Here is a 14,193-nt window from a genome sequence, read left to right as displayed (position 1 = left end):
ATCTTAAATTTTATCCATGTACTCATCTTTCCAGTAGCATGTGTAGAATTTCCGGTGGCTCAGATTTACTACTATTGGACAGTAGTACTGACCTTAAGAGTATAGCTACACTGCAGTATAAACCTAGGGTTAGTGGGACTCAAATCAGTTGACCAGTGGTAAGGAACTCTGGGTTTGAGTGTCTACATTGTATTTAAACCCTACTTTCAGACTTTTCTAACCCATGCTTAAACCTAGGGCTCAGGCATCCACGCTGCAGTGTGCAGGCCTAAGTCAAAGTAACCATATCCCAGAGTCCCTAGCGCTCCCCCCCCTCCCGAAAATGTGGCCAATCTAGCTGTAGGACATGTTTACTGCCCAGCCCCCTCAGCACATTACCAGGAAGCAGAAGGCTCGATCTGCTCACTTTCGGCTGCACACCCAGGAGATTTTGGTAGTGTATTTGCAGAATGGTGATCTGAACCAAATGGGTTAACACTGACCTGAGGTGCTCTGATTTGCAAAAGGGGGGCTGGGGGTAGCTTCCCTTTTCAATAGAGTGGATTGCAGATTGTTGGCGGTAAGAGGGCTCAGGAAGTTTTTGCATGGAAATGTGGGCTACTTCCAGCTGACTCTTGGGATATGTGTCAAGGAGGGCTGCAGCTACACTTCCGAACAATAGGGCTTGGACCTGCAGGGTCCTGGTCCTGGGTTAACACAGTTGCAGTGGAGACACAAGGGCATTAGCCTTGATACCGGGCTCTAACACAGGCTTACATTGCAGTGTAGTAACCCTAAATGTTCAACAATTAGGGGCAGAATTCCTTTTTAAACTTCAGGGTACATTCAGGATGCTAGACATTATCAGATTTTAGGCTAGTGTTTTTCCAATCTTCATAATCTCTACATCTTGAACTTTTCTGTAAAGAAAAGAACATACTTTCTGTTTATACCATTTAATCCCTGTTCATAGTGGGCTGCCGATCTGTGGTAGCTATATGAGAGTGTACTGGCAGAAGCCCTACTTGATTAAGAAAATACTGGCAGGGTTTGAGTAATTTGCCAACATAACCACTTTGCATCTCTGATTAGTGTTTATGGAAGCTATATTAAAACCTATAGTTTTATAGAAACAATAAATTATAGAAAGTATGTGAAATTTAAACTATACATCATCCTGACCTTGGGGCTTCAGAAAATTGCATATGTAAGCAACCCCCTATCAACATAGACACGAACAAGACCTAAAATCAGGTATGTCTCACTAGCATTTAATTATAAAACACAGCCACACAGGAGTAATATTACTGACTTGGGGTTTTTTTGGGGAAAATTCATACATTTCACACATTTTAAAAAATAAAAATGGAGAACACAGCCAACTAGCTACCACAAATCTGCTATTTTAGACTAGATTATAAGATTTGCAGTTTTAAGACTGTCTTATGTGAGACACTGGTGAGGTAATATTTTTTTATATGGCTGTCTTCGGTTGGTGAGAGAGACAAGCTTTTGAGCTTACACAGAGCTCTTCAACCTTACAGAGCTGCTTTTTACCTGAAAGCTTGTCTCTCTCTCCAACGGAAGATGGTCCAATAAAAGACATTACCTCACCCACCTTGTGTGTCTCTCCAATATCCTGGTACTGACATAACAACACCACTGGCTTTTGTGACATTTTTCTAGTATTTTTAAGTACTTTTTTTTGCAAGGTTAGAGAGAAGTAGCTTTTAGCTGCTTCAAGCTAGAAGTTGGGTAGTAAAGCTGGGGGCCCAGTAATTGAGTGAGATGTAATGTGCTTGTCTCCCACTATGATAACGCCCCTGAAATGTATTCACTGACGACCTGCCCAAGATGAAGTGAGGTGATGTAAATTGTGCAAAATCCAGGATTTGAAATAAATGGCAACATTTTTCACAATGAACACTGACAACTGTTCCTACTCTTATTTCAAGAGCTTTTATGCCACATGTTGGTTCAGTGGTGTTCTGGTCACTCTGAATATACGTTTCGGAGTGAACAGTCTTTCTGGAAAATGGATGGTTACCTTGGTCTGTGTACTTTTATTTGGTAATGTTTGAGACCTGCGAATACTGATCCTGTTCCTTTGAATGACCAAATAAGAGCTGAAGGTACTGAACCTCTTTCAGAAGAGGATTTACTCACCTTGTCTTCATAATGAAAAAGTTGTTTGGCTGCTTTTTTACCAACTTTGAAAAACACATCTTTTTCCAGTGAAGACATGGCCAGTGAAAGATAATTATAGTTGTACTGAATGTCCTCTGTCCTTTATATGAGTGACTTAACGTATCCTGCTGGTGCCTTGTTTATAGAATGCTTACACATCAACTTTAAATTTTTTTTAGTAATAAATAAAGAACATGTCCCAGTGTTGTGAATAAGAAATTTTCAATAGTATTCAAACTATGAGAGGAACAGTCAACTCCATTTGGTGAAAATACTTAAGCATGGCTCATTCTAAACATTAGGACACAGTCAACTTAAATATCACATCTCTGAATTTATCTACTAATACAAAACCTGAAAGATTCAGTTTTTCTCCTGTTAAGTGGAACTTTTACATAGTAACTAAGAATAGGAAAAACACTTCGAAAAATGTGATTGTAAACTCACAAATTAACAGGAAATCAGGGTTAAGTGCATTATCTGAAACTACTTATATTTTTAAATTAAAATTCAAGTTGATTATCCCTTTAAGATAACTGAAGCCCTATTACTTGTCATTTAATTATTATAGAAATGAATGAGAGATGTTATTTTAAAGTGTTTGTAGAAATACAAGGTTTTCTTTTAGCTGTTTTCGCTTGCCTTATGTCTTACAGCTTTCACCACATGGAGCATTCTTGAAAACAATCTACCTTCTTAGAAATAATTCTGATTTTATAACTTTTCCATATTTTTAGTAGTATCTTAATTGTTCTATTATAGTAGCATAATTTAATGGAATGTCACGAATAATAATGAAAACACAGAAGGCGCAGATTTGAGTTTCTGGTCTCTTGTATTTCCTTTTTAAGTGCATTAAGTGTATGTTTTGTCATGTGTATGCCAAAAATATGTGGCATGACTGCTACAGGAACTACGACCCTGGATCTGCTGGCTCCCATGGACTCTCAAAATCCAAAGTTGAATGAATGAAGGAAAAATGTGAATGAATATAGTAGCAGATACAGGGAAAGGATGGGGGAGTTACAATCCTAAAAAAAGCCCTCTCTGCAATTCTGAAATTCAGGTTTAGAAAACTATTTAGATATAAAACATTGGATAAACAAATTTCCAATTAGAAATGTTTGCTATTTCCATAAATGGGATATGCAGTGGTATGAAACTAATACAATCCTTGACCGATTCACACTCTTGCATAGAGTTGGGGAGGGAGAACCAACTTCTCTTCTGCCACCCTTCCCCACAGCCATAGCACAAGCAGAAACTTGCCTTGCCTTTGCTGCTCCTGTGCATAGCAAGCTTCCAAGAGAAATCTTAATACAGAGAGGAGCATAAAGCAATAGAAGTAGGAAGAGAGGAAAACTCAGACTGGGAAGAGCAAAACCAAGCAAACTAGAAGCTGAAAAATGTAAGAATCAACTGTGGGAGAAACTTGCACCAAGATGAGAGGAGACTGATGAAGATGTAGTGGGGAAACAAATCAGATTCTCTGCTCCATGGGCTTCTAGTATTTGAGGCAATATATTCTGTGAAGGGAGTGCTTCCTTTCTTGCCAAGTGGAGGGGTAGTGTTGACATGCTCTACTGGAGTCATGTCCAGCTTTCCTCGGTCTTCTAAGGATTATTGCAGTAATGTGTGCCCTCTTTAGAGATGAGGAGGGAATAGGTTCTTCAAAGACTCCCAGAAAGGAACCTGGGGAGATCGTATAGAAAGTTAGACTGAAACTAGGGGTTGGGCATAGAATCATGACTTCTGTTGAAAGAATTACAGGAGAGAGAGAGCTGAATGAGAGAGAAGCCAATTGCTTTATTTAGGATGTAGATATTAAGCAGTTATCTTTTTCCTCTTTTTAGGTTTCCTTCTCCTGCAATTTTTTTTTTTTGAAGGGAATTCCACTTAGTTATGGTTACCTCTGCATTTGTATGAAACAGTGTGTTGCCAACCTTTGTAATTGTCTGGCATGTTAAATGTTTTAACATGTTCCACCTCCGATATTGTTGCAGTGGTAATATAGGTAAAGTGACCCATCTTTTTAACACATGAGTTTCTTGGATAAAATGTAATCTTAGAAATTATGCCATTTAAAATGGGTGTTGGGCGTTCATACAATAGTATTGCTCTTTGTCTGCAAGTTTGAGACCCACAAAGAACTAGAAATTTCTTTAAAAATGAGAGCTTAGTTTATGAAGAATATAGCAAAGTGTGTATGAACTACACATAGGACAATGTTCTGTGTTAACAAGTGGGTTAAGGCTTTTGGACAAATGTCACTAAATGAAGCAAATGCTCAAATTCTTCCCAAGTCTAGTGGTTTTAAAACTAGGATTATAGAAGCAATGGGAATTTTTAATGCTCAGTATGTTTCTCTGCCGGGTCTAAAAGGAGTATATTTGGAAAACACTGAGTAAATTGAGTTAGGTTTAGGAAGCCTAATCTACAAGACATTTTGGCCTTTACTGGTTTTATGACTGTTGTGCATAAAGTACTTTGCAAAAGAAAATTGTGTTTGAAGTGACAACTAAGTTCCAAATTTTTTTAAATCGAATTGGTTCATAGAAACTTAAAATGAGGCAGAGTTCTGGGGTGGATTAAGAATTTTTCTTTAAATGTAGTAGTTGAGTCCAGATTAAATAATGTTCACACTAATTAGAAAAATCATATTAGCTCTCATTGCATGAAACTGTAAAAGACTACTCATAGTAAATACTGCTTAGTGTAGAAAACTTAAGGTCTGCTTTTTATTTCTTCATAGCTGGGTAGTATAGTTGATTACTTTTTCTCAAATATAAGAGGAATATCTGACTTCTAACTGCCATTGCTGCTGTTTCGAAATAAATTCTCACTTAACACTTCATGATATTTTAAACATTAATGGTAGTCAACATAAACAATGAAACTCACAGCAGAGCAAGCTTTTCTTTTGGTTGTGTGGAAGTGGTGGTTTCAACTAAAATTAAACTTCAGCTAATGACTATCCAGTACGAAAAAACCTTTGTGTATGAATTTCCAAACACTGGGAATATGAAGTTAAAAAGAAGAGAGAAAATCATTAGAATTGACAAAAGAAGAGTGTAATTTTTGGCCCAAAAATGTTAATTTAAAGAAATCTAATTTGGAAAAAGCTTGCTATTTATAGACAAGTTTCCATGAGCTTTAAAACAAAAAACTTCCCCAACCAATATTTCAAAACTAACATGCTTCTCCAGTGTTTGCAACCCAAATGTTGCAGCCTTGTGATTGTGTATGAAAGTTGAACGTGGCACTGGCTAGAAACTTTTAAATCATAAAATGTAAGTAACTAGGGTATATTCATTATCCATATCAAGAAAAATACAAGTAGTAAACAATGGTATAAATAGTACATTAGATTTTGAGAACCAGAATTAATGTTGATATGCACAATTGCATCTTCAGTTTGTGTGCAGAATTACCATGGTTGCATATGGAAATACAAAACCTGCATGTGCAGTGAGTTTGCAGGCAAACTAAACATGCACATACCTAGCTTTTAAAATCACACTTTCAAAATTGTTGTTATGTGTATTAGTGACATAAAGGAACATGTAAGGTTAAGTCATTTAATATACAACTGAATTGTACTTTTGAATTAAAAAAGATCGGTTTGCTCAGTTTAACTAAATTCAAGTGCAGTGGTGACCTTTTGACACTTAAACATTTTCTTGTTGATTAAGATTTAAATATGTGGCTAAAGAAGTGTGAAATATAGTAGCCGTTGAAATTTTTCATGTCAAAATGACCGGTAAATCTTCAATCCATTGCACACTTAATTTTAAATTAGGCATAAATAGAGAATGCACAATTACCCAATACTAGACTGATTTGACATCCATGTAAAAAGTAATAGAAAAATTGGTAGGTCCAAGTCTTGAACTGCATATATAATAAAAAAAGTCCAAAAACCATAGCATTTTTTTCTAGTTTCAGTTTTGGCACTAGATTTTATCCTGGAGTTTTAAAATATTCTTCATCCTGTTCTTTTTCTATTAAGGTTAATGTTGAAGAAGGAAAATGCGGAAGTCGTCATTTGACAAGTTTTATAAATGAGAATTATTTGAAGCTCAGGAATAAGTGAAGCTGAAATTTGAAAAAAAAAAAGAAAGTGAATGCATGCTAATTATCAGACCAGAAGTCCCACTTATAGAATATTGAGCAATTTGTGTGAAGTGGGGAAGATGAAAGAAGTCAGAATTTGAAACGGAAGAATGAAGAAAAGGAATAAAAATGAAGTTAAGATAAGAAGTAATCTGGAATCTGAAAGCACTACGCTAAGTAATTACTAGTCTGTTTATGTGTCCCTGTATATTTTGCTAAACATGCATGCATTATCTGTTTAATAGAGAAAGCATATGCAGGGTAAAGAAGTGCCTACCAGGGAAAAAAACTTCTTAAAATCTAGGCAGTTCTAATTTCAACTGCCCGGACACATAGTTGAGATGCAAATTTTACCATTTTTTTCACTGGAGCTTGTTTACAGAGTTTAGATCACCCAGAAATTGTGTACAAATTAGACTTTCAATATCTGCATGCAGGAATCCCGTTCTGCTTCCAGAAGCGGAAGTGCTCATGGGTCCGGCAAGTCTGCAAGGCACACTCCTGCAAGATCTCGATCCAAGGAGGACTCAAGACGATCCAGGTCAAAATCTAGATCCAGGTCTGAATCTAGGTGAGTTTACCTACAACACAGAAGTGTGTCTGAATTTGTTTTGACGGTGGTGGGGTGGAAACTAATCAAGCTAAGCCTGAACCTGGTACCAAAGGTTTAAAACAGACCTACGGAAGATTTGAATAAAAACAATCTTGTGCCATTTCAGTTGCTGTATGACAGACAAAAATAAGTGAGATGTGAAGACTCTTGCTTTTCTTTCAACCTCAGGTATATCAAGTTAGGTCTTCCTTATTTCCTTCCCCCTCTGGAAGGACTCCTGCAGTCTTCACATGTATGGGCTCACCTCTTCATTTAAGGCAGTGGCTCTCAAACTTTTTTACTGTTGACCCCTTTCACATAGCAAGCCTCTGAGTATGACCCCCCGCCCCTTATAAATGAAGAACTTTTTTTATATATATTTAACACCATTATAAATGCTGGGGGCAAAGCAGGGTTTGGGATGGAGGCTGGCAGCTCGTGACACATCCTCCCCCCACGTAATAACCTTGTGACCCACTGAGGGGTCCCAACCCCCAGTTTGAGAACCCCTGATTTAGGGGGGTGTATGTGTGTTATCAGTTTAATAAAATGTTTCCTGTCTCTCAGTGGCATAATATTTGATAGTTAAATGTCTACAAACTGCTAAATTGTCCGACTAAAACTCCTTCCCCTCTCTTGACTCTTGTGATGTCATTGCACTAGTTCATAAGTCACCATAGCATCTTCCATGGCATATGGCCTGAATTCAAGATTTAAATACAAAAGCAGAGAAGGGAGGGGGAGGTAGGTTTTACAAACTACACACCTTTCAGACTGTCTTAATAGATTACGTTTTTTTAAAAAAAGCACAATTCCCAATTTTTTCTTTGTTTAATGTACATAAAGATGGCTTATTGTACAGTGTTCTATTGTTCTGATCTACATATTCAGTGCTGACAAATTAAAAGAAATAATTTGAACTACTCATACATGACAGGTTTCAGAGTAGCAGCTGTGTTAGTCTGTATTCGCAAAAAGAAAAGGAGTACTAGTGGCATCCACTGAATGCATCCGATGAAGTGAACTGTAGCTCACGAAAGCTTATGTTCAAATAAATTGGTTAGTCTCTAAGGTGCCACTAGTACTCCTTTTCTTTTTACTCATACATGTTGCTAGGTTCTAAATTTAATTGTAAACACTCAGGGGAGAGACGTAGGTGTCACTGAGCAGAGGTGGCTTTCATTGAGCTGTTCACACTGACTTTTTTTGACTGTATAAAAGCGCAAAGTGTTAGGCTGTATAAAGAATTAATAGAAAAAATACTGAAAACATGCCATTATGTACATCAGTGGTACACCTTTTTCTTAAATACTGTTCTGGTGACCCTGCCACAAAAAAAAAAGTTCAGAGAGAGCAACAAAATGCTTAAGAGTGTGAAGGGGCTTCTGTATGAAGTTATTTGGACTCTTCTGAGAAGAAATGAATAAGGGGATATGATAAATGTGTACAAAATAATGAATGGTAAATCCTGCACTCAGTTTACACTTGACTGTAATAAAAGAACAAGGGGGTATCAAGTGAAACTGAAAAGCAAAATGAAAACTCCTGTTTACACAGTTCATAATTAACCTGTGGAACTCATTGCTGTGAGAGATCTGAGGACACCAAGAGCGTTCAGAAAAGGCTTAGATGTTCTAATGGATAAGAACATCAGTTAATGTACAATAAAATACAAATTAACAACAAGTAGCCAGATGTTGAAAGGAATTAATATAACTTTGGGGACTTACTGAGGTTTTATAGTTGATACTGCAACTTTAATGTTGCCACAGTATTAGCTTTTAATCTCTTGGCTTTTAAAGAAAATAAGAAGTCAATAACTATTGAGCTTGGGAAGATCACAAGCATTATAATAGAATTTATAATTTCCTCGGCCTACTAGCTTTACAGGATGTCCACTCTCATTGGAAGCTTTTGACCACTGTGTTTCATGAACCTGGAACAGAGACACTGTAATAAACTTTAAATGCCTTGAACTGGAAATAGTCAGTTTGCAGAGTTTACAAAGTCCACTGGCTTAACCATCTAACTTGAGTAGAATTACAGCCTTGTGTTAAGGTGTACTTGAGAGCCAAGGTACCATTTCCATTCCATTTCCAGTTTTGTCAGATTTTGAACATGGTCAAGGGCAAGTTGTTTTAAAAGTGGTTCTGCTCAGAAATGAAACAGCCCTACAAACTTAGCTTTAGTTCTGAGAGCTAGACTGGGTTCTTTCTGACACACCAGTAGAAGAGAGAGAAATCTGATGATGCACAAAATGATAATTGTGCATTTGTCTTTGGTGCTCTTTGACACCTGTATGAGCAAAATGCCTTCAGCTGGCTTGTATAAGCATATGATTGATGCTAGGGCCTTGTCTACATAAAATTAGGTTGATTAAGTTACGTTGCTATGGGTTGTGAAATTTCATGCCCTGAGCATTGTGGTTAGGTTAACCCAACCCCAGTAGAGTCAATCTGACAGGGTGTAACCATATCTACATCAGTAGTTCTCAACTTGGGTACACGTATACCTAGGCATACACAGAGGTCTTCCAGGGGTTACATTTGCTCATCTAGGTATTTGCCTAGTGTTACAACAGGCTACATAAAAAGCATGAGCAGAATCTAAAAATTAATATTTCATCAGTGAAATTGAGAGTACACAAGACAAATCAGAGTGCTGAAAGGGGTGCAGTAGTCTGGAAAGTTTGAGAGCTACATCAACAGAAGAACTTGTGGCTGTGCTGCTGCAGTGTAGACATCCCATTAATAAACAGTTCTGAACACAGGATTTTTGGTTTTCTTGGCATTGTAGTATGAGCAGAATAAAAGCAAGGTGGGTATACATAAGGAACACATCTATTATAAGACAGGAGTTTTTCAGATCAGTGGTCCATCTTGTCCAGTGATGTACGGCTAGCTCATTCTTTGAAGAGGGCTAACTCCATTGTTAATTATGGTCTGTGGGCTGGCGCATATGTTAAGGGCTAAATACACTTTCAACCTGAGAACTTCCAAAGGTCAGGGTGGAATATGGCATTCACGTAGCAACAAGACGTCTAGATACCAGCCCTTATTTGTTCAGTACCTTATTATAACATTCCGTGAAAAAGCATGTAAATTTGACCACCATTATTTCTGCCCTTTGTTGCTTTCTCTAGTCTCCATTGTTTCTTGCCCTCTTCTGTTTCCCATCTTCTTTCCTCTGGATTTCTGTCTTTGCAGCAACTTCTGATACTCACCCCCATGTAGGATTCACTGCCTACCCTCTTTCCAGCTTCATTGACTAAATTGTGATCACATTTATTGACATTAATGTGGTGATTAGCTCTTGAGTTAGCATCCCAATGAGACTAATTTAAAAATTGCTTAGAATTTAATTTGCAGAGTAAATGTCATGTGCGTGGGTGGTTGCGCAGTCCTGATCTGGTCTGATATCCTGTCACAGATGGGACACTGCTAGATGCTTCAGAAGAGGATGCAAAAGAACCTGTTCTTAAGGAAATTTCTTTCTAACCTGACAATCTGTGGTTGGATTATGCCCTGAAGGATGATTTTTTTTCCCCTAGGTGACTGTAGCATATTCCCATTTGTAAGATTCTCCACACGTGGTTCAGCTTTGGCAGACTTATAGAAAAGCTGTGCTTTCTGGGACCATCTGAGCACTCCCTACCAGTACTGAGTGTTCAGAGTAAAAGTTATGAAGTTGTGTGCTTCCCATCTACCTTGGCTTTTTTCCTCCTGTGGCAAGCTGCAGATGGAGGGAACCTTTTTTTCCATTCCAGACCTTTTTTCTTTGATTCCTTAAGAATTTTTTGTGGATGAGACTTTAAATTATTTCAGTGATTTCTGTGGCCTTGTGTGGCTAGATTGCCATACTGGCTCAGAGAAAGTGAACAGAATGCTGGGAATAATTAAGAGAGGGATAGATAATAGGACAGAAAATATCATGTTGCCTCTCTAAATCCATGGTACACCCACATCTTGATTACTGTGTGCAGATATGGTCGCCCCATCTCAAAAAAAGGTATATTACAATTGGAAAAGGTTCAAAAAAGGGCAACAAAAATGATCAGGGGTATGGAGCGGCTTCCTTAAGAGGAGAGATTAATAAGACTGGGACTATTCAGCTTAGAAAAGAGACGCCTTAGAGGATTTATGATTGAAGTCTATAAAATCGTGACTGGTGTAGAGAAAGTAGATAACAAAGTATTTACTGCTTCTCATAACACAAGAACTAGGGGTCACCAAATGAAATTAATAGGCAGCAGGTTTAAAACAAATAAAAGGAAGTATTTCTTCACACAACGCACAGTCAACCCATGGAACTCCTTGCCACAGGATGTTGTGAAGGCCAAGACCATAACAGGGTTCAAAAAAGAACTAAATAAATTCATGGAGGGTAGGTCCGTCAATGGCTATTAGCCAGGATGGGCAGGAATGGTGTCCCTAGCTTCTGTTTGCCAGAAGTGGGAATGAGTGACAGGGAACGGATCACTTGATGATTACCTGTTCTGTTCATTCCCTCTGGGGCACCAGGCATAGGCCACTGTCAGAAGGACAGGATACTGAGCTAGATGGACCTTTGGTTTGACCCAGTTGGGCCATTCTTATGTAAATCCACAGCAGCACAGCACAGGAGCGCAGCACAGGAGCAGATCGAAGGCACATCTCTAGCTTTTCCAGTGAATGTTGATCCCTGTTACTTCTGGCTCTCCCTTTCTCAGTGCTGGTCCCTTTGTATTGATACCCCTTCTACAATCTGTACAGTGACTATTGCTATCTGTAGAGATCCATTGGGATCCCTACTTTGCATCTGGAGAATTTTCTCCTGATACATAATCATGGTTGTAGAGGGCTCTCAGTCAGCCTGGGGTTCATATAGTATGGATATGAAGGCTTTTTCTGGGTTATTTGGGCTTTGGCTTTTGGGAAGATTCCACTTGGGGCTCCAGTTAGACTCCAGTTGGGCCTTCTTCTCCAGGGCAGTGCAGGTTTGTTGGGGAAACATTGGTGTAGATGCCCTCTTCCTGTCCCCTTTACCTCCATGTTGTCAAGGATCTCTGTCAACTTTCTGGAGGCCAGAAGATCCTAAGAACTTGCTTTTTTTGTTCATCCTGTGAGAGGTAAAAGTACATTAAAATGCAGTCTCTGTCCCTAACTGACATCATGATGACTTGTCATATTCAAATGGAGAGGAAGCAGAAAGTGATTCCAAGTCATGATGAAACTTAAGTCTTCAGATTCCACAGTCATGTCTACATCTTTGTCACTTCCTAATGACTACAGACAATTTTGAGACTTGTTGATACTGGTAGTGGCGTCATCAGACTTGGAGGTCACGATAATCCAAGAGAAGACTCATCACCTTTTTTGTCATTGCATTGAAAGATGGCTCTGCTTGACAATGGCAGCTTGTTGAACCTTGCTTGAGATTGGACAACCCCAGCATCTGCACCTGTTGTCACCAAAAAGGCAGATTATTTGCACTAGGTCCTGCAACAGGGATTCCACTATGCCTTTCCACACCCGATTCCTGGTTTCTCAGCAGATATCAGTAATGTTAGGGGCTCAAGGGTTTTCCAGGGTGGACTTGCTTTAAATCATGATTTCAGTCAGTAGTCAGGAAGACTCCATTTAATCCTGGATTTCTATATAAGAGTGCATTCTTGTTGGTTGTTATAACCTTAATACATATTCTTCACAACTCAGATGTAGGTTTCATTTTTAGAAGGTACACACTATACATTTTTTTTAAAGTGATATATTTTCAGATTAGTTTTACAGCTATACCAGAAAATGAATGATTGGTTATTTCATTTACCAAAGGTAATTGAAGCAGATATTTAACTAAAATAGTTAATTGAAATATTTTTTAAAAAACAAAAATTAAATAGACTGTCAGCCAGGTCAACATGAGAAACTAAAAATATTGGCTTCTGCTGTTAACTCAGTCGTCTTCACCTTCATTTTTCTATTTGTTCATAATCTGGAAAACAAAAACAAGCTTTCCTGCTTTTTTCAGGTCCCAAATGATTTCTCAATTTGGAATGAATTAGTCCAAAGGAAGAAAATACTCTTTCCACTCCAGTGGAAGAAGCTACCGCTCTTAAGTGAGATTATCACTGAATCCAAGTGGTTAAGTGACTTCCTACCAGTTCACTGGTGTGACTTTCTTTAAAACATAATCATCAAACATATATTTCTTAAATGGTTCACCCTTAGCTCTGACGTTTATTAAAGTTGGCATTATGGAGGGATGATTGGTGGATGTCCATGTCGGCTCCTTGTCCATGTTAACTCCTCTTCTTCAGCAGTTAAGGTTTGACCCTGGTACTAAGTATTGAGAATATCTGCAAGAAAATAAGCTGAAGATAGTGCTTGTCCCATTCGTTTTTTTAATGCTCGTAATTTAACTCTGTCATTGCATTATTTCTCTTTTTAAGATCTCACTTAGTTCCTTCCAAATTTCAACAGCATCAGCAATAAAACGGGTATTTCCCTGCATTTTGTTCAAGGCTACAGAAATAGGCTTCAGGGTACTCAGCATGTGTTCAACATTTCTCTTAAGCTCAATGTTGAGAACTTCAGCTATGACAGTGCCAGCTATTTTTTCACGATTTTGGTCATAAACTGTCATCAGATTAGGCCAGTTCTTGATGTAGTGCTCAAATCAGTCCACTGCTGAGTTCCATCGCACGTCTTGTGGGAGAGTTAGCCTGGTTCCTCCCACTTTTTTCAGAGCTGCTGCTGTAAAGTGGTTGATACGGAAGTATTTTGCAATTTCAACAACATTCGCCTTTATTCCTGGAACACTTAAGTCTTTGGCTAGGAAGTGCATCAAATGAGCACTGCAACCATATGTCGTTAGCTTGGGACTCTCTTCACGCTCTCCTAAATTTCTTCTCATCTTGGATATATTTGCAGCAATTGTCTGTGACCAAGCTGCATGCTAGACAATTAAATTTTTTCAGTTTTTTTTAATAGCTTTGACTGCTACTTCTTTTAAGTATTCTGCTGTGTGTGCATTTCCTGATGTATCAATTGTTTCTGTAAGGAAGACAGTCCCTTTTTCTGTTGTCACACAAGCACATACAACAGAATCGTGGACGTTGCTCCACCCATCAAGACTCAGGTTGACAATTTTACCCTCTAGAACTTTTGCACACTGCTCAATTTCTTTTTCATACACATTATCCAGCAATTTGCTTGCAACATCTGCTTTGTTGGGTGGACTGTATCCTGGTCTTAATGCTGAACCATGTTAATGAAGTGTGGGTTCTCAATCCTATGCAACAAACTGTCCTTTCCATAAACAAACCGGGCAATGTTTTCATCAAT

The 14,193-nt window shown here is 38.2% G+C and overlaps 1 protein-coding gene across 3 annotated transcripts in view; it reads left to right on the top strand.

The window, feature by feature from the left end:
* The window catches only part of TRA2B (transformer 2 beta homolog), a 35,278-nt gene that overhangs the window by 2,327 nt on the left and 18,758 nt on the right, over window positions 1-14,193 (top strand). For 2 of the 3 annotated variants that reach the window (XM_073360305.1, XM_073360306.1), the window contains exons 2-3: window positions 6,176-6,456; window positions 6,717-6,850. Coding sequence is in view for 1 of the 3 variants with exons in the window: in XM_073360304.1 (XP_073216405.1) it covers window positions 6,717-6,850 (134 nt within the window). In the remaining 2 variants the exon portion in view is untranslated. The remainder of the gene's footprint in view (window positions 1-6,175; window positions 6,457-6,716; window positions 6,851-14,193) is intronic. The other variant, XM_073360304.1, reaches the window with a different exon arrangement.

The sequence above is a fragment of the Lepidochelys kempii genome, chromosome 9 (genome assembly GCF_965140265.1).
Source record: "Lepidochelys kempii isolate rLepKem1 chromosome 9, rLepKem1.hap2, whole genome shotgun sequence".
NCBI classification, from domain to species: Eukaryota; Metazoa; Chordata; order Testudines; family Cheloniidae; genus Lepidochelys; species Lepidochelys kempii.
This window is presented reverse-complemented; position numbering and strand designations above follow the sequence as displayed.